At 40.0% G+C, this 21846-nt stretch overlaps 1 protein-coding gene across 3 annotated transcripts in view; it reads right to left on the bottom strand.

Annotated features, from left to right (window-relative positions):
- Positions 1-21846, bottom strand: part of SLC44A1 (solute carrier family 44 member 1) — an 81223-nt gene that overhangs the window by 42754 nt on the left and 16623 nt on the right. For all 3 annotated transcript variants that reach the window (XM_085043327.1, XM_085043326.1, XM_085043325.1), the window contains exons 3-4: positions 19930-20072; positions 12208-12344 (exon numbers count right to left, since the gene is read on the bottom strand). In XM_085043327.1, coding sequence (XP_084899453.1) covers positions 12208-12344; positions 19930-20072 — 280 coding nt within the window. The remainder of the gene's footprint in view (positions 1-12207; positions 12345-19929; positions 20073-21846) is intronic.

The raw sequence follows: 21846 nt of genomic DNA, 5'->3' as shown, positions 1-21846 counted from the left end.
AGGGGGCCAGCAGTAGAGAGTGTTACAAGGTTGTCTTAACAACAGAAAAACAAAAAATATTGCAGATACTTACATTTTTTTTGCTCTGAATATAGGGCAAAAGATAAGTTATAAAGATGGTTTACAGACAGCTGAACATGAGCCAGCTGTGTTCAGGTGGCCAAGAAGGCCAGTGGTGTCCTGGCCTGTTTCAGAAATAGTGTGGCCAGCAGGACCAGGGCAGGGATTGTCCGCCTGTACTTGGCACTGGTGAGGCCACACCTCAAATCCTGTGTCCAGTCCTGGGTCCCTCACTGCAAGAAAGACATTGAGGTGCTGGAGCATGTTCAGAGAAGGGCAAAGGAGCTGGTGAAGGATCTGGAACACAAGCCTTATGAGGAGCAATTGAGGGAGCTGGCAGTAGCCTGGAGAAAAGGAGGATTAGGGGTAACCTCATCACTCTCTACAAATGCCTGAAAGTAGGCTGTAGTGAGGTGGGGGTTGGTCTCTTCTCCCAGGTAAACCAAGAGACAGGACAAGAGGAGATGGCATCAAGCTTCATTAGGGAAAGTTTAGATTGGGTATTAAGAGTAAATTCCTCACCAATAGGGTTGTCAAGCGTTGGAACAGGCTGCCCAGGAAAGTAGTTGAGCCACCATCTGTGGAGGTACTTGATGTGCAGATGTGGAGTTTAGGTAAATGATCAAGTGGTGGACTTAATGATCTTAAGGGTGTTTTCCAGCCTAAATGACTCTCAAGTTCTATTCTATGATTCTATGGCAAGAACAAGGAGTTCTATAGGAAGAAGTGGGATGTGTTTTGTGTGGACAAGTGTATATAGATTCATGATACACAATGTTCTGGGCCAGCTTGGCCATTTTGCCAAGTGGCGACTGCAAACTACAGTTTAAGTATCTTATGCAAAGGCCCCCATATCTAAACAAGCCTAAGGGACAGGGCTGATCTGTGGATGCCCATGCTCCCTTTTGACTTGTAGTGGTTCAGCTGGGAGAGAAAAAGGGTAGGATTTGCTATGGAGAGGAAAGGAAATTCTGTACAAATGTGCACCTGAAGACCTGTTTGGATCACAAATGTAAATGAAGTAAAATCAAATGCCAGAGTCTGATCTGCATAGAGGTCAGAAGCCACTCAAGTAGGACTTGTAGAGTAACCCAATACACCCCTGGCTGTGGAGGAAACTGGAGACACCTTGACGTGTCCCTCTGGACGCCAACAGTGTATTCCCTCCTGTCACGCTCTAGAGCAATGGACAACTCAGGCTGCCACCACCATCTCTTGCCCGGGAACTGCTCTTGAGGTTACTCTGGATCTTTTCCCTTCAGCTGCCTACCTCACACAGCACGCTTCTTTAGAGTCACAGCCAAGCAGAAAAATATTTTTACAGAGCTTGTCAAAGGATATTAACCACCCTGTATTTAAGGTAACTACCAGCTCCACAGCTGAAATAATGGTCATGAGATTATATGTCCTTTTGTCCCACATAATTAGGCAGAAACTCTTAACTACTCCCATAAATATTTCTTTATTTATATTTGAAAACCTTCCAACTTCTCTAATACTGTGTAGGAGAGTTTTAGAACTCAACTGTGTGCTTAAATAACAGCACTTTACATTAAACTTAAAACTGATTTCTTAACAAAAGAGTCTCTGCGCATCAATAAATAAAAGTTTTTATTTTCTAGGGTGAAAGAGAGAACAATGAACTGCGTTGTCACACCTTCTGCTCCAGATCAGTTACTCTGGGTTAGTAGAGACTGTCTAGCACAGCCAATCTTTTTGCTGCTCTACAAGTTTGTAAGGCCTGAAAAAGTTTAAGGAAATATTTGAGTCATCTACCTTGCTGAGATAATTAGTTTAGCAAAGACACTACTTTTATTCTTAAATTATTATCACTCATAAATATTTTAAGACCAGTATGAGCAGCACATAGAGAACAAACTAAAAGGTCATTAAAATAATACATCCTTTGCTTCCTACAGCAATGTACATATTTCTTCTAGAGAAACCATTAGGCAAATGACATTAAATTGTCCTAAAAGGATTGGACTTCATATCCCAACATGCTGTAACCTCAAAAAAATACTTCTAAACTATGCAGAGCATCAGTTTTTTGGCTATTGGTGAGCACACAGTAGTGCACCTGACCAGTGTGTGCACATGCTGGTTCCACAATTCTGTATTTGGTAGTTTCGCACACAAAGTGGTATCATGGAGACACAGCACAGTTTCTGTTCCATGGCTTCTTTTCAACTAATAGAATTGCACCAGCCGTTAAAATAGATTAGAGCCATAACTGGAGCAAAACATCTCAAAAGACAAACTTCCAACATTAACCTAGCTGTAGGAACGTCTCTTCTGAGTCTCCTTTCTGTTTTGCCTAGGTTTGTCTTGGTAAAGAGCTGAACAGCCATTACCTCTAGCATTCATAGAAAATAGCTATATTTAGCACAAATTATTACGAAGATGATGTAGAAAGCCAGGACTTTTACTTCAAAGATTCTTTCTAACTGAAAAGGCAAATTATTGAAGGTCTTGTACGCTGAGAAGACACAGTGCACAGAAGACATATTGCCCTGCTTTCCACAGAAATACAGTAAATAGGAAGGTACAAACTAACCCAAGGTGGTTAGATAAAAATACTGTTAGAGATCAGAGCTTCAGTACAGCTTTCCTTCCTGTATCTGCTGTGTTGTAAACCAACAAACAAACCCCATAAAGCAGCATCACTATCAGAGTTTACAGCTTGAGAAATAGAAAGATTCCCTAAGTCATCCAATAAGAGGAACAGTCCACAGAGAACACCACTAACATTTATATTCCCTGATTTATGGTAGTGAAAAGCATACTAGTGGTTTTGGATTCCACTCTGGGAGCTCAGCAGTGTCTACCCATCTATCAACACCAATTAACAAGGACTGGAACAAGGACTTTCAGATCCAGAAACATGGACTCATATTCAGAGTCAAGCATTTAAGCAGAAAAATACAGAACTATGCAGAGACAGCTGGGATAGCTTTGGTACCAGAAGTAGCACAGTCACCTTAGGAGTTCAGGAGTATGCTTGTTTTAAGTTACAAAGAGCTCCAAGAAGCTCCACATACACGTGGCAAACACAGCCCGAGAGACTACAAACCACAGTTTTGATAATTTATATGAACTTTCATTCTGAATCTGACACTGTGCACGTATTGTGCACATATGTAGCACAACATATGTGCCATGTTTAATGCTTTCTTTGCCGCTATCGTTCACACTGGTGAAGAGCTTAGAGGGTCCCAGCACCCAGAGCTGGAGGACCATGGCTGGGAGAATGATAAACTTCCAGTTGACCATGAATTTGTGGGATCTGCTGCTCCAGTAGGATCCCTGTAACTCTATGTGACTTCATGACAGGATTCATCAAGAATACTCAAAGAGCTGGCTGATGTCATTGTGAGGCATCTTTCAATGGTTTTTGAACAGTCTTAGGCATCTAGGAAGTTCTCAGCTGACTGGAAGCTGGCTAAAGTTATCTCAATGTTCAAGAAGGGCAAGAAGGATGAATCTGGAAAATACAGACCTGTCAGTCTCACTTCAGTGTCCGGTAAAATTATATAGAAGATTATTCTGCAAGTTCTGAAAAACACTTGAAGGACACCACAGTCTTTGTCACAGCCAGCACATCCTCATGAGAGGAAAGTCCTGCTTGTACAACCTGACTTCCTTTTACAACAGGGTAACCCATCTGGTTGATCAAGAGAAGCCAGTTGAAGTAATCTTTCTGGATTTCATAAAGCTTTCAATACTGTCTCTTACAGGATCCTTCTGGAGAAAATGTCCAGTGCTCAGCTGGATAAACACATCACGTGATGGGTGAGCAGCTGGCTCATGGGTCAGGCACAAAGGGTTACAGAGAATGGGGTGACATCAGCCTGGTGACTGCCACTGGTGAGGTTCCACCTGAGGCCCTGTGCTCTTCAATATCTTAATAAACAACTTGGACACAAGACTCAAAGGTCCAAAATAAGTCTGTTGGTGATACGAAATTGGGATGAGCTATTTACTTCCTCAAAGGCAGAGGCCCTGCAGAGAGCCTTCAACAAATGAGAGTGCTGGACAATCACCAACTGTATGAGGTCTAACAAAGACAAGTGCTGGATTCTGCAACTGGGACAGGGAAACCCTGGATGTATGGACAGACTGGGGAATAAGACCCTGGAGAACAGTGCTCTGGAAAGGGACCTGGGGGTCGTTGTTGAGGGCAAATTGAATTTGAGTCAGCAGTGCCCTGGCAGCCAGGAGAATCACCCATGTCCTGGGGTGCATCAGGCACAGCAGCGCCAGGAGGGCAAGCGAGGGGATTGTCCTGCTCTGCACTGCACTAGGGTGGCCTCACCTCCAGTGCTGGGGGCAGTTTCGGGTGCCACAATATAAGATCTTCAAGTTCTTACAGAGCATCCAAAGGAGGGCAACTAAGATGATGAAGGGCCTTGAGGAGAAGCCATGTGAGAAGCGGCTGATGTCACTTGGTCTGTTCAGCCTGGAGGAGACTGAGGGGAGACCTCATCACAATCTGCAACTTCCTTGTGAGGGGAAAAGTAATGGCAGGTGCTGATCTCTTTTATGTGGTGACAGTGACAGGACCTAAGGGAATGGTGTGAAGTTGCATCAGAGGAGGTTTAGGCTAGGTATTACAAAAAGGGTGTTCACCCAGAGGGTGGTCTGGCACTGGAACAGGCTCCCCAGGGAAGTGGTCACGGCAGCAAGCCTGACAGAGTTCAAGAAGTGTTTGGACAATGCTCTCAGGTACATGGTATGATTCTTGGGGTGTCCTGTTTAGGACCAGAAGGTGGACTCCACGGTCCCTCATGGATGTCCTCAACTCAGCACATTCCACAGTGATTGATAACTGACTTCTAAAAGGCCATATGATGAAGCAGAGATGATAGTTCAGAAACTCATTATCTTACTTCATTGTCTCCTTAACAAATAACATCCTATTAGTTCTTTAAGTTCTCTAACACAGCAATCAAACCCACAGACACAGAAATGTCTAGAAACGTTAGCAGCAGCAAGACTTCAAATCACAACTCCTCACCTCTGGACTTGCAGCCCAGTCCCAGTTCCTCTCGAGTTCTGGGTGTTTTATGACTAAGTTCACCACTTAAAACTTAACTAACATTGTGAATATATGACTCACAGATGATTATGCTTGACCAACCTATGCAATAAAGGCTAGAGGATGATATTGATATTGACAGAGCTGGAGCTCATTGGTGTTCAGGAAGGACAAGGCTGCCAGACTCCCACAAAGTTAGAATTCTTAACACTTTTCTACATTTCTCACCCTAGAACTTGCCACAAATCTATCTGTCAAACTCTATCAGCTCTAAACTGTTAGTCTGAACCATAGTACCCATTCAAAGCTTCATGCAATGAGACAACTTGATACAAATGGGATTTTACCTTAGCATATTATGGACTAGCAACTTGGCACAGAAAAGTGGGAGCTTAAAACAGTATTTCATGTATTTGGCTGCTGTGAATTCCACAGCCAAAACTCACGAAAGTGGTAGGATGCCAAATACTACTTCCACAAAGGTGGTAGTTACTATCCTTTGCTGAGTTCTTTCAGTAAAGAGGACAATGTTGCATGACCCAAGAAAAAGCATGCCTATGGCAAGTAATAACATGAGCCTCTCTTCATGGACTCTGGTCAAACAGGAAAAGGTTCAGATCACTATGGAATGAACCACATGATGTTGACCAGATTTTCTTTATTCTTTGACTGCTAGCTCTGACAATAGGAACTATATATAACCCATCTACAACTATAGGAAGCAATTCTACTCAGAACAGAAGCACTAGGCCCAAAAGTTTAGGACTGTATAAATTTCCAATTTATCTACTTTGAAACAACAAAAACATTCCAAGACCAGACATATTTGATGCTTCATTTAGGAATGAGGTAGCATTTAGTCATGCACAGATTAGCATCAGAGCTGGAAATGACTGAGAAAACAAGAACTCCACTTCTTAGCCATAGATTTGAATGTGGTCTAAAGTATCAGATAAAGTGGAAGCACCAGAGGTTTGCACAAACATAGCTAAACACTGCAGCTATGCTTTCTGCAAATCGTGCAGGAACAGAGCCAGAAGATCAAGGACAGAGCTGAACCTTTGCACCTGAATCTGATTTCTGGGCCCTAGCAAATTAGTGATGAGCAAAAAGGCATAAGACAGACAACTTCGCAGTTAGGACCTCTCAGATTAATATGACAGAGCTGTTCCCAGTGAAAAAAGCAAGATTCATTCTCTAGATCTGTCCACTGATGCCTTCCAGAAGAACAGTGTGTGTTTTAAATGAAGGTAAGTAAGGTTTACATATATCTATACTTATAGTTGTTGCAGAGAGACATATCACCGCTTCTTTAAAACAATGAGCCTCAAAGGGCAGGAGAAATTACAGCTTTTATAAATAAATATTGGACTGAAGTGAAAGTAAACATTCTCCAATGCCTGCAAGAATGTTCCAAGAAAGATCCATCACAAAACTCCACTAGTCAGATCTTCAAAAGTCTCTCTAGAATTGAAGACCACAAATATCTACTGTGACAGATATTACAGCTTGATGTTATAAGTAACTGAATATGTAAAAATATAACCTGGACTCAGAATTTATATATATATATATTTGTAATTTTTTAAAAAGACAATATTCTTCACTTTCTCCTATTAAACAGTACAGAAAGTTGAAAATATTAAAATATTAAATATTAATTTACCTATTCCTCCACTTGTATTTCTTCCAGTGCTAAAGAAAACCAGCTACTCTGGAATCAAATTAAGAATCCGTCTAGTCAAGTAGCGGTGTTTCTCCTACTGTAGCTTTAGCTCTGCACCACTTAAAGCTTAGGGATACTCTTCAGTACTAACTAAATATCCAAACAGTACTATTCTAAGAGTTTATCTTTTCGTATCTAAAATATCCTCATAGCAATGTTTTGTAAATTAACTATAATGATTGTGGAGAAAAATCTGGCTCTTTGATGCTTATGGATTTCATTTTTGATCTCTAGTTTCACATTACTCAGGTTATGAGATCAAGGAATAATAATTTTTCATCCTTCTCTAAGCTACTCCTGCTTTTAACGACCTTATTCTTCCTGATAGTTTTCTCCTTTAGAGGCAAACACTGGTCCTTTTATTATGATAATCCCTGTTTCCCTTCTCAGCATGTATATACATATGGGATGTGAATATATGCTGAGAATATACATAGGTGTGTGTTTGTGTATAGGTTTAAAAAAGTATTGTCAAGAAAGGACTAGAACATAGCCTTTATGATGCCAACAGAGAGCAAGTTTACACAAAATCCAATCCCTCTTTACAATTCATAAACATTACACTTTCAGACAATGCTGTGCCTCCAACCAAATCCTCCTGCAATCCTTGGTAGTTTCACAATCTCTTCCCTAAGTACCAAGAGCCATTTTCAATTAAAACACTATACGCATAACAATGGTTTCCCACACCTTCATTCTGGGGGCATTCTTTTTTATCTGAAATTTTATTCCACTGGAATTGATAGAAGGGTTTTTTTCCATAGAATTCTAAATAATTCAGTAGTCACAATAAGACTTATAACCTCACTGTTTCTTCCCCTTTCCAAACAGTTTATTAATGTAATCAATAACACAGTACTACTGGAGGACTCCACATGCTGTCACTTTCTGTTGAGGAAACAATTTCATTCTAACTAGAGGATACATTTCCAACACAAGGCAACCCTGACGGACACTTCTGGTAACAAGGTAGAGTAGCAGTGGATGACTCTATACCTCAAAAGGGCTCATAATGTACTTTTCCTCTAGTCAATAAAAACAATGACACTCAACATTAACACACCCAGGTTTCCAAAGATTTATGGGTGCAGAATTGTTGTAAGCATAAGATACCTATAACTAACACAGTACAACATACTTCAAGAAAATCATGAGCAGAGGATTAAGTTTTAAACAGCATACTTTCACTGAAAACAAAGGCAGGGAGAACAAGAGCAGATGAAAAGATGTCAGAAGCTGGCAGTGACCCATGTAACAGTTATTTCTAAGGCAAGTGCCAATGGGAACAGCAAAGATGTACTTTGACTACTAGACATGAAGATGTCATTATCTTCAGACAAAAGAAAAATCTTTTTTGTTTCCCCTGTGGTTTCTTCTAATAGCTCAGAGATATCACCTGCTCTGACATAGCCAGACTGATTTCCTTTATTGATCTCTTTCAGGTCAGTCTGTGTAGCAAACTTAATGAAGCTTTCCCTCTGGCTCTGTGTCCACCCAGACCACAACTAGTCTGGTCTAGCTACAGAATTTTTACAACACAGACGCCTGCCAACATGCTGCAAAACAAATTTCATTTTAGGTTCCCAAATATGCATCTAGATAATTACACAACAAATAGGGATAGTAGTTACCACATTGAGCAGACACTATAGTTATCACTGAATTAAACACAACAGAAATTATGGTCACCTGTCTAGGGTTTCTCATTAGTCATGACATTTCATTATTCATTTGGCACAGTCATAGATTAATTATGTCTTCAAGGATATTTCAAAATGCTTTGGCGACTCCTTGAAAACATCACTGCAATATTTCACGGACATTAAGTTTTGAAGCATCAATTGGGTTTCTGGGAAAAACAGCTTTCAGTCACACTACTCAAAATACATCATTTTTTCAGGGCCAAGACCAACAAAAACATTGAATCACAAGTACTCTGTGCCATGAGGTGTTCTGCCAGGTGAGAAAATCCTGTGGAGAACAACAGCAGTCAGTTCACAACATATAACATCCTCAGTTGTGTCCAATCAATAGCTCTACAAACTCAAGTACTCTTAACAGTTGTTTGAGAACAGCATTACAATAATTCTCAGGTAACACTGCACCTTCTTGTGTCACTGCCAGGAGTTGCTCCAGAATATTCCTGTACAACTTGAACCTCTGTATATATCAAAGATCTGAGTGGTCAAGTGCCCAGCTTTCTCTTTCCCTTTTTCTTCCTCTTGTAAAAGGTCCAAGTTGGTTCCAGTTTTCTGGATGTCAATTATTCTGAACAGATTGGAAGTACATGCTTTCTTGTTTTTTGTCTTGTTTTTTTCTTGTTTTTTGTCTTGTTTTTTGTCTACAAGCCTGGGCTTGTAGAGGATGGGCTTCTTCTCTTCCTTGGTGGGAAGGTACTGCAAATGCAGGACCTGACTGTGAGACAGCAAGTGAGGTAGGGGCGGGAATGAAGTTGCTGCCCTGATGGTGCTCTGTTATTCACAAAATCAGCTCCTTTTCCCAAATTACAGCAGAAGAACAAGTCCATCATTGCTGACTCAGAAAGCTAAAAGGCCGCTTTGTCATGAAACAGTCTTCTTGCCTCAAGCAAGCATTTTCCCTGCCCTGAATTCTTATTTATAATCTCAATTGCCAAAGTGCACAATAAATATGAGCTCCGCCATAATTGTTCTGAAACTTTGGGATTGGCAGTCCTGTCCTGCTGTGATGAGTCTGTGCCTGTCAAAATCAAGTGCCTGTCTGTCTTTAGGAAAAATACTATAAATGCTAAGCTAGCTGGAAAATCATATATGGTATTGATAAAATCACTAGTCAGTTTTACTACGTTTTACATGTTACAGCTCCTGAGAAAGATTATTCGATTGAAAAACACATTTATCTGAACATACCACACCACCTCTTGATGGGCAGCTGAGGCACATCAGGTGATTTCTTTGGGTTGTGGAAGGGTTCCTAGGCAGTAATTTAATAAAGAATTTCAAGGGGCATGGACAAGTAAGGTGATTTTGGGGATGGCATATGAGCCAGGTGAAAATAGCCAACTCTACAAAAGCACGTGCAAAAACCTACACAGTCTGTCTCCAGACAATTGCTGTTTTCAGGATGGAGGAAGGGTTAAAGCTTTCAGAAAGGCTCGACAGAGCAAAATTAAGAGTTGACTGCATTCCTTACCTATATATTTAAAACATTAAGATGGTTTTATTGTTGAATGTTAGAAGTTATGAGTGTGAGGAAATTCAGCACCAGTTAGCACAAAACCGAACAACTTGCCCTCCTTCTTCAGAACTTGACAGCTGAACTCTGTATTCTAACTATGTATCATCACAAACACAGAAATTGCAATTAAGCTCTGTGCAGTCATGTTTGAGGTCCTCAGATTTCATTATTATTATTTCTACAGTGGAGTCAACGGTCATTTAAAACAGACTACCAAACATAATCCTAGTATTAATTAATTTAAGTCCACTATGACAGTTACAAAGTGGATCTCAGAAAAATTATTCTGATTACTGAGCACCACAGTTCTGGTACTAATTCACTGTACCATGTACTGTACTAATTCACTCTACTAAAAGGCTCAATCCACTTGAACTTTTACTATATATATGCAACAACTAAGATAATCAATAATTAGGCCATTAACTTGCTGCAAACTATTTTTTGGAAATTCCATAGGTTGAGGAACATTTAAGCAGAAATATAACCATGAGCATGACAACGCTCTGAACAGCGTGATTTCAGTCCTGCACAGACCTCACCTACAAAGGAAAGCTCTGTTTGGTGTAATATCTGTTTTTGATAAGCCAAATGTCATATAATGAAATTAGGAATTGAACTCATTGGTTATTTTTTTTTCTGCTCCAGAACCAGGTTTCATACTTTTGACCAAGCTTTTGGAAACTGAAAAAATTGCCTGTCATATTAGTTTAAAAAAAATTATCTTTAGGTTTTTAGATCTAAAGTTCTAAGGAAAACATAGAGCAAAGAATCATGAGGACAAGACGTAGCTCAGCATGTTTTGGGATGACTGGTTTTTGTCATACTTTAAAAGATAGCTATACTGAACATATTTCAGGGACAATTAATAAGATATTTGACTTATAAACATAGAAACAATGTTGGTGATAAAAAAAAGACATGGCTGAATTCCATTACTTCAAGAGGTACTTAAACTCCACCACAAATGACCTTCACTCCATACTTACAAAGAACTGGCCTGCATTAGTTAAGAAAAACACAGCATGCTCAGAGAAGGAATAAAGAATGCAACCGCAGATATTGACTATTTTCACTTGTAGTCAACAATGGTGCACAGATCACACAAGGAAGCTGTTTGTGCAGCTCCATGAAAGCTGTGATGCCTCATGGTTGTTCAGCTTCCTGATTCAGATGGCAGGCACCCACATGTTGCAGGCACAGTGCAGTGGGAGACCAAGGGCACTGACAGTGTCCCAGGAACACTTCAACTCGCTCTGCTTTCAAATAAGAAGTACTCACTTAACCTGTGTTAGTACAAAAACAAATATTTCAGTTCCTTTTATGAAAAGTAATCAGTTCCACTGCTTTGAACTGGGTCATCCAGACTGACTCATTTTTATTTAAGTACCTTACAAAAAAATAGTACTGCATCATTTTAAATGATAAGTTTAGGACGTTCCCACACATTAGGAAAATGTTCCCACTTGAACAGCAAAAAAATGCTGCAATTTCCTCAAATTACGTTTTTATCTTTACTTTCTCTTGCATGTCCAAAGATTGGTTACTTCTCATGCATTTTATTCCAGACTGCTAAAACCAGAACTGAGCTAGTAATGTCAGTATTACAACTATAACTAATATTGAGAAAAAGTACTGCTCTTAAGGAAGACAAGGTATAATATCTCATTTGTTAAAGCAGTTAGTTTCCTTTATGCTTCTTTTTTAAAGAAAAGCATAAGAAAACAAAACAAAACAGGAACTGCACTGTAGGACTAAATAAAAGCAGGAACATTTTCACACACACAGCCACACTCTGTGCCACAAGTGCTATTAAACATAGCATGGCTCTCACTGACCCCATGAACATGAGAACATTTCAACAGCACTATCGTTAAGCAGCAATGTCAGATCATTTCCTTAGGAGCTGAGAACATATCCTACAGTCAGACATTCCCTCAAATTCTTGTTACACTTTGCACTCCTGTTTTAAAAACAAACTTTCAAAACTGCCCAAGACATGATGGAACAGTAGCATACCGTTTTAGCTTAATAAAAAGAGCATGTTATTTCTATTCGTATTTCTTAATACATATTTGTTTTTTAGTTCAGCTAATGCATGAGTCTTTTTTTAGATCCTATGAAAACATCTGGTATATGAACAAAAACAAACCTATTTTTTTCATACCATTAGTTTCTGCAAATTTCTGAACATCAGCCAGAGTTTTCAGTTCTTTCCTTGGGCAAGCTGATACACACAAGGCAATAGATTTAATCTTCTGGTGCACTAAATCAATGTTGCATGGATCCAAGAAGAATACATACCTAGGGAAGAAGGAAAGGTGAATTACTTCTTTTTAATTAACAATTGCACTGAACAAAATTTTAGACTATGGGATTCAGTCAAGACTGAGTGATTCAGTCTACCCAGAAACACAAAAAAATTCACATTATTATAACTGTGTGGATCAAAAGACTTTATGTACTCAACATATGCACAACAAATGTATGGGTATTTATATACCTCTGGATCACACAGAAAGGATGTTTAACTCCACCTGATTCCAGTCTATTCAAATGGTGCTACTCATAAAAACAGCAGTATTCCTACAATGTCCCTTCACAGATGAGTTCAAACATTCACAAACCTTCACTCCAACCTTACACTTGACTTTGAGATTTCCAAATTTTTTCCAAAAAGACCCAACAGACCAAATAAAATCACTCTTTTGCTGCAAAAAGGAAAACGTCCATGGCTATATTAATGAATACACCAGTAATATACCAGTAATTAAGAACAGCTTTTTTAGTTTACATGGATTTTCCACACCATAACTGAACAGATTACTTTAGTATTTACTTAGATATAAAAATCCTTCACATATTTCAAGTAGAACTACCTAATGTTTAAGTGTGGTATTTTAAAGAGATTCTTTTTGTCAACTTTCCACAGTAAGTATAATTTAAAAATCCAATGTATGAAATATGTATTATAGAGTCTTAGCTAACATCTTGTGCCTATATACATTTTATGACAAACACTAACCCTACAGACTTTCCACTGATGGTATAATACAGATGCTTTTCTCCTTGAAAGTTTAACAAGTTTTAAATCCCTACAATGCCGGTGATATACTAGGCGTTGATATATTCTCTTCCTATTACCTAACATCATCATATGAAAACACCACCAACCTGCCACGTAAAATGCCTTTTCTACTTTTGCAGCTCTCATGATGGGAATTCATTCTGTAATCAGTAGAAATTCCTTCTGCTCCTAGAATGCATTTATGTCCTGCCTGAACACCTTCAGTTTATATGCTAATTGCCATTTACTGTCCTGTTGCCCAGTGTCAGTGCACAAGAATGATTACTACATAGTACAGTCTTCCTTGAAAGTCCATCAAAACTCATGCCATCTAAATCAACTGCAACATGTTAATAAATTACTTGCATTCTTAAAACATCCCCTTTCTTTGTCAACACCTCAGTGAAATCATCCACTCCTATTTCTTTTTTACTTATTACACTTACTACACATCTTGGGACTTCATAGACCACTGAAGTCTGAGAAACAAGTGTAAACATGAAAATTCTGTCCTGCAGACACAGCCAAAGTAACTGCATGCAAGCAGTAAGTGTTCCCTTACATCAGAGAAAATACTCTTGAGTTGATACCAAGACATACAATAGCTCTCTTAACTGAACACTCCTGTTACAGCTTCCACTTCATGAGGACAAGTTCCTCTAGTAGCTATTCCATACAAAAAGGCTACATGGAAGGAGAGAGCCTACTCCTTTGAGGATATTTGGTCAAAAGAGCTACAAACAAGAACCTACAGGGTTCAAACCTGACTGATGTGGCAAGGGACGCTAGGATGGGAACAAACCTGTCAGTCACGCTAATTGGTACGGATATGTGGATTATGAAAATTATTATTTTTCAGTAAGACTATCTGGCTAAGCACCTTGCCAAATTGAGATAAGAAGGGAGACACTCAGACACAAAACTTGGCCACTTAATAAAAACAATGATCAGAAACAAACCCAGTCAATCACAGAAATTGATTGGCTATCAAGAAACTGCAGACAAGGACTTCGTGGCTGGGGATGCAAACTCACAGTGCAGAATGTAGGAGGGTTCAGTGGGACCATATCAGCTGCTGAGGGAATGTGCACGGGACTGGGTAGCAGACAAAAACAGGTGTGAAAGCAAACAGTTGCTTGCAAGTTGATGTTGGTTAGTATATATCTGACTGATCTCAGCACCCGATCACTGCAGTCTGTCTTGTCCTACTACTAAAGATTTTAACTCTCCCTCTGCGGAATTCTAGTCTCTATCCCATGTGCATGGATGCTGCAAGTGCTGCAGGGATTAACTGCCAGCTACTGGCGGGACTGTCATGGGTGTGAGGGATTTGGTGCCAGCAGCTGGAATCAGATCAGGGATTTGGGTGCCCCAGGTCTGTGGTGTGAACTACTGAAGTGAGTGGGGTCTCACTACAGTGGCAGGGAGGGGTCTTGACAATAAACTGCGGGGCTGGGAACAACATGTGTCCACAAATCAAAAGCAGCTACAGAGGTGACAGACTCAGCATAAGTGGTCACAACCCTTGTGGTGCTGGCTGTTGACAGGGCTGAGCACATGTACCTTCCCCAGAAGAGGTCTATGCAAGTTATACTCTCCTAGAAGATCCTGAGTTGGAAGGGACCCACAAGGATCATTGAGTCCAAGTCCTGGTATAACTCACCAGCAAACTCCAAGCTGTACCAGATGGTGAGTAGGGAACTCTGGGTTCAGGCAGAGGTGTCAGGTGGGCAGAGGGTCTGTGGTGTTATTTGGGGGGAACTGTGGGTGTGGGGTGCCTGTGGAATAAGTGTGTGAGTGTTTGCTAGTTAGCACCAAGCTGGATCAGCTGCTGAGTAGGGGCAACCCATGAGGTGGATAAGTGGCAGGGGTGCTGGGTGGGCAGAGGTGCTGTGCTGGTACGTGGAGAATCCACAAACATATGTGAGCTTGTGAACCTGGAAAGTGTCAAGTATGTGCCTACACTAGTGGCCTTCTTCCACTGTCAGGCCATGAGGAGGAAGGGACACGGCTGGCTGTGCCTGTGTTTGCAAGCTCCACTGCTGAAGGCAGCACCCTCTCACTGCCAGTCTGTGTAACCAGCTGCATCAATGTCCCAGATGTGACTGTCCATCTATATCCCTCAGCCTAGGCAGAGACCCTGGGTTCTGGGAGCCATAGGGCTGGACTCCAGTTCCCGAGCAGCAGGGTCCTCTCAATGTCCAAAAACCAAATCAGGGATGTCACCATTGGCAAGATAGAACTCAGTCTGCTTCTACTGTGATTTCAATTCAAGGGTCAAGCTATCATTTTAATTGCCAGAATATTTTGTAAAATAAGCACTACAATTTTAACTCAGACCTGGAAGTTTATAAATACAATGCAATTATAACATCATATGCAGTTTTGACAGAAGTGTGGGCATAGCTTTCAACAGACACATATAATTCAAACACGGCATTGTATGGTACAGAAACAGTTCTGACAATACTAAGGGAGCTGCCCAGAAAACTCCAAGCTATCAAACCTGTGGCTTCAATCCATGGCCTAGGAAGATAGAAGTAATTTTTTTTTTTTTTAATTTCTAGCAGCTAAAACAGGAACCAAAATTCTAGGCACCAGCATTACAGGAAAAAATTTAAATTTGTTTATAAAGCTTACTTAAAGAAAATAAGTGGTTTTCCTGCAGAAAACTTCTATGTCACCACAGAACAAGTTTTTTTCTCCCTAGAAGACTGTACCTACATGCTCTGTGCTGCAATTTCAGTTATTTACAATCTGCAATAGACTAATAGCCTAATAAGAAAATAACTTATATTAGGAATACAAAGACTGATGTAAACAAAGTAATCATATTGTTAGAGATGCTTCAACAGTGCAAATGAAAATATGTTTGCTATTTGAAAATCAATAAAGTAGACTCACAACATATGCACGTTTATGCATTCTTATGAAGTATCAGCCCTGCAGAGAAGGACTTGCAGGTACTGGTGCATGACAAATTGGACATGACCTGGCAATGTACACCTGCAGCCCAGAAAGCCAACTGCATCTGGGGCTTCATAAAAAGAAGCGTAACTAGCAAAGCAAGTTTTACTCTGCCCTCAGGGGGGTCCCCCACCTTATATACTGTACCCAGCTCTGGGATTCCCAGTACAGGAAAGACATGAACCCATTACACTGAGGGCAGAGGAGGCCCATGAAATGATGAGAGGGCTGGAGCATATGAAGACAGGCTAAGAGAGCTGGGGCTCTTCAGCCTGGAGAAGAGAAGGCTGTAGAGAGACCTTCTGGCAGCTTTCCAGTACTTATAGGAGGCTTCTGTAAAAGAGAGAAAGTGACTTTTCATACAGGCAAATAGTGAAAGGACAAGGGGGAATGGCTTTAAACTGAAATAAGGTAGATTTAGAATGATAGAATCATTTTGGTTGGAAAAGACCCTCCACATCATCTACTCTAACTATAAAAGCAGCACTACCAAGTCCACCACTAAACCATGTCCCTAAGTGCCACATCTACACATCTTTTTAATACCTCCAGGAATGGTGACTCAACCACTTCCCTGGGCTTGACAACCTTTTCATAAAGGAATTTGTCATAATGTCCAATCTAAACCTCTCCTTGCACAGTCTGAGACCATTTCCTCTCATCCTGTCATTTGTTGCCAGGGAGAAGAGATGGATTTCCCCATCTACAACCTTCTTTCAGGTAACTATAGGGCAATAAGGTGAAACCTAGAGCTAGTGATCAGAGTATTTATAATAGTTAGACTAGACAAAGCTACCATCTTAAATATTAGCCTAAGAAGGCACGGTATAGGAACTGTAATTATCATATTGCAATGTGGGGTACAGAACGAAGTGAAACCCCCAAAAAAATCAACCTAAGAGGGTGTGAAGATGACCGCATGGCAACCACTTGGTAACACAACAGCAAACCAGTGGAAAGCAAGACCACTCCAGACCCTAATAGTGCAGCTGGTCCAGGCTGTTATGTGAGGGATAGGGTGTTTCGATTTCAAGGAAAATAACTCCCTGGGATTTCTTTGTTCAGGTTCTCTTTTTTCAAGGCACATAGATCAAGCTACCAGTATCATCATTGATCTGTGCCACCTAATGGAGATGAGAATATATTGTCAAACATTTCTTTAACAGTAGGGCATATACAGTTTCACTCCACCAAATTCTCTGTGTGCATGCTGCAAACTCTTCCTAGGTTTTCCCATTACCTAAAATCCACGCATTTCGTGGGGTAAAAGGCATGTTTTCAGGTGGAATGCCACCCTAACTATTCCCCATAAGATCACAGGCGCATCTTCAGGTACTTGAGTAGACAGTACTGAATTCTGTCCAAGTAACAATGTATTGGTGATCAAAAGCCAGACTAAACTAGTATTTCAGGGACCTACATTTGGTGGCCGTGGTCATAATTTATTTGCAAATAAAAGGTCATTTTTTTAAACCCCCTTGTAACTACCTTGTAAAGCAAGGAACTTACTTGAAGCAGATAGGTTTAATTAGAATTCACTGCCAGGGCTAGAGTATAATCCTGTCTGACTCTGGAGCACTATTAAAGTGTGCTACAGTTTCTTTGTAAAAATAAAAAGATGCCTGATCCACTCTTTGTTCATGAGACCAGTCTATAAAGTTCTCCTTCTCAACATTTCATCTCACTGGTTTCAGCATATCTGATGTACACAGAGCAAGTCATATACCTGCAGGACTCTGCTCTTCGCCCTTACCGCCCAGATTACATCAATTTCACTTCCACATGACAGTGCCTATGGGTTGCTGTCATATATAAGGAAGAAAATGTTATTTTTACAAATGATCTAGCTTTTCAGCCCTTGGACTGGGAAATCAAAATGGAATTACCCTGCAAGCAAAATGAAATGAGAATAACTTCATGTTTCCAGAGCCCCATTTGTGGAGCTTAAAAATCTTTTCTTTCTCTACACAAACTGAAATGTAGAGGCATGAAAAGGGGTTTATTTTTACAGTCTGTCTGCAAAGTGCTCCTATAAAAATAGCATTAAATACTCCCATGAACTCCACCTCAGACACTGTAGGAACTCCATCTGGTAGAGACAGATGCAAAGCAGATAGCTTTTTAAATTTGCTTGGCAATTTTTCAGAAGAAACTATGGGGTGTGAGAGAAGGAAGGATCGCTTACTTATATAAGAACCAATCTCTCCCAAAACTGCATACCCTGGACTGTGCTAGGCACTTCATGTGAACAGTTAAAGAATAATCTGCCTTAGAAGGTTTTCTCTCAAGCAAATAGAGATGATATGCACACTGATATGTGTGTATCAATTAACTTGCTTAGGTCATGCCTCAAGCCATGACATCTTTGTTAAAATAACGTAATTCTTTTGAACCTTATTAAAACTCCCTGAAAAACAACAGGTTCTGTCAATTAGCTGTTAAAAACAGTCTCTTTTTTTAAAATTTGCTCTTTTGAACTTATATTTATAAGAGGAAGTTACTTAGTGGTAGATGTTTCCCCACATGATGATTTATGTCACATGTAGAATATCACAGTATTATTACATTTCAATAAGATATCTGAGTTTCTCTACCTTCACATGAACTCAGACACCATTTCTTCCTGAGGGCAAACTTAAAGTTATGATTTGAAAATTTGGATTTTCTCTCAGAACACTAGAATCCCAATTTTGAATACACATGGGTTTAGAAAGTGCTAAAATGTTTATGTAAAAAAATAGGAAAATTATGCTGCATAAGTTTTAAGCCTTTCAACATTTTTGAAAGGTGGGATTAGATTAGGAAATTATTTTTCTGACAAAAGATACCTGTAAAAAGTTCCAGGCATTTTATTTAGCTCAAATCTTTCTGGTAACCACCAATTACCAAGCCACATTAAATCTTAAATGAGATATTTAGAAGTCTTTAGAATAGCAACTCAAAATAATCCGATGTCAGGAAAGTGTACTTCCAAAATAATTTATGAAAATCATCAATTTTCTGTTAATCGAAAAGTGTGAAGCAAAAAGATATCATACTCAGAAATTAATAACTTCTTAGTTCCCTGAAGTAAGCAACAATGAAAGAAACACTCTTTTTTGTCAGTTAATACCACTGTTCTATGGTTAAGGTAAACAGTTTATTTTCTTAAGTGACCCAAGTTGTGCAGAGGCACTCTGAGCACTGACTGACAAACAGACCTCAACAGATGTCACAGATTTTCACCAGAATTCCTGCTGCTGCTCCAGTACTACTATTGCAGTGTGATGTTTTCCTGTACAACAGATAGGAAGGACCTGAACTTTAAGTATGAGTTCTAACAGGATACTGCTTAATCAGAGGAGTATGCACCTCTAAGGTTTTGTGCATTTTCTCCACAAGTGACTTACGTATATTCTGCCTACAGTTTGAATTTTGAAGGCTTTTTTTAATGTGCCTGATATATCTCATCTTCCCTTACACCTAGGGGCAGAAACTGAGCAAATAACATCAAAAGCAAACCATTGCTACATTGATATCAAAGGCCTGCTCCCAAATCTGAGAATACCTGTCACACCTAAAACTCTAACAAACAAGACTTTTCAGCAGCCTAATACAACATCCTACATGACATGGATATTGAGAGAAAGGAGTTCTTCAATGTCTTAGCTGCATTCACATTGCATTTCTGCCAACATGTAGTCTAATGTTGCCAGATGTTACAAAAGATTGTTGTCTAGGTGAGAAAAGTGTCAAAGGACAAGCAGGAATGAGTTAGCATATCCCTTTTCCCACTTTATTTAAAACCACTCTCAAAGGAAGAAAGGTTTTGCCTTTCCTGGTTTACAGAATGCAAAAATTGAATCACATACTTACTTCTTGTGTGTGAGGTCCAGACCACTGTTGACTATTCCCTCCACCTTGACATTTTTCTGTCCGCAAATATTTCCATAACTGTCATATCCAGAAAGCAGTCTCGCAGCTGCTCCTGTAGCTATTGAAAAGCCACAAATAAAACCCTGGAAGAATAAAAAATACCCCACAGTTTAGCAATACTCTGTTTGACAGCTGGGAAAAGTCAGTTTTATTAACTGGTTTCTAAGCAGAGCTTGTCTAAAAATTCTTTCAGACTGGAAAAGGAAAGACAAGGATCATGAGAGAGAACTGTTGTGCAATAATAAAATTGAGTGGAAGCTAAAAGAGGATTCAGACATCTAGCACTGGATATTATACAAGCATTGTTAAGACTCTTGAAAGTGGTTTTTTTGAGAGTCATATTGTCAGCAAAAGGGCACGAAGCAGAAGGGAGAGGTCAGCAAGTGGGCAAGGTCAGGCAGTGAAGGAGAGCTACAAGCAGAGACGGAGTTGTCAACTATTGATATGCTTCTTAGAGAATTCCATACAATCCAGATTTTATTGCTTTCAAATTACTTTATTTCCTTTAAGTGACGTGCTTTCAAAGATGAGCTAGAATGAAGAGGCTTATCTAACACAAGTTTCTTTTAAAGAAATCCTCTTAAAGCAAGTGATCAGGTCAAGGCCACTGTGGTTTCAGATGCTGGTTTTAAATGAAGGAAAGAAACAGAGGCAAAGTAAGGCAGCTCAGAACATGTGTGTTGGTTTTGCAAGGCCTGGTTTTTGGTAGCTGGGGGCTACAGTGGTGGCTTCTGTGAGAAGCTTCTAGATGCTTCCACCATGTTCAGCAGAGCCAATCCCTGAGGGCTCTTAGGATAGATGTGCCCCTGGCCTAGCCTGGGCCAATTGGAGATGTTGGTTATGCCTCTGTGATAACATATTTAAGAAAAAAATCAAAACAAAGGGGGGCATTCGCAATTCTTCAATGTTTGTCTCCCAGAGGAACCACTACACATGCTGAAGCCCTGCTTCCCAGGAGGTGTCCAACCATCGCTTGCTGATGGGAAGTAGAAACTGACTTTTTTTCTTAGCTTATGCATGCACAGACTCTTGCTTATTTCTTTCCTTTCATTGCAATAAAACTGCCTTATCTCACCTGCTGGTTGTTCTCCATGTTATTCTGTCTCACCCCCACTGGGAAGGGGAGTGATAGAGAAGCTTAGTGGGTACCTGGCACCCAGCCAAGGTCAACCCACTACACCAGGTAATGTGGAAAATACCCCAAGCAGTCAGGTCTTGCTGTGAACTTCCACAGATATTTCACAAGCAAAACCAAGATCAAGGCAGTGATTCTGCAAACAAGAGACTGGCCCAAAAGCTTCATGAGCACACCTCTGACAGGGAGACATGAACCACCAGCTCATTCCACTACCACCAAGGAACTGTTTTCACATGTGAGGCAGGCTAAGGTTTGAGAAGCGGAAGCAGAATAAACAGCTGAGACAAATGCACGGAGTAACAGATGGCAGTGGCAGGATCAGACGAGGTGATGACAACAGGTAATGAAGTTGGCAAGGAACAGTGAAAATGTGGGTGGTTCACCCTGCAAGTGAAATCTCTTAGAACAGTAACTAACAAGGTATGTGACCCAGTCAGATGATTGCTCTGTATATTATATGGCTTAGACAGGAAAATCTGGGACACTCATGCACACAAATCTGATTTTTAATTGGAAGAATAGGTAAGCATAACCAAATAATCAAGGAACATCAACAAAACCAGGAAAAAAACAAACACAAAAGAGAGCTACTTGCTTCAGGAAGCACTGTGCTTTTTGCTATTTTAAGATACTCACACTACAGTGACAATGTCATTCGTATGATTTTAAATAATCATTATAATTTTTGCATTTGAAGCCCAACCATTGAAAAACACTTT

This window comes from Lichenostomus cassidix, chromosome Z, assembly GCF_008360975.1.
Source record: "Lichenostomus cassidix isolate B80296 chromosome Z, HeHo_3.0, whole genome shotgun sequence".
Lineage (NCBI taxonomy): Eukaryota > Metazoa > Chordata > Aves > Passeriformes > Meliphagidae > Lichenostomus > Lichenostomus cassidix.
The sequence above is the reverse complement of the archived record's forward strand: the minus strand, read 5'-3'. Positions and strand labels throughout refer to the sequence as shown.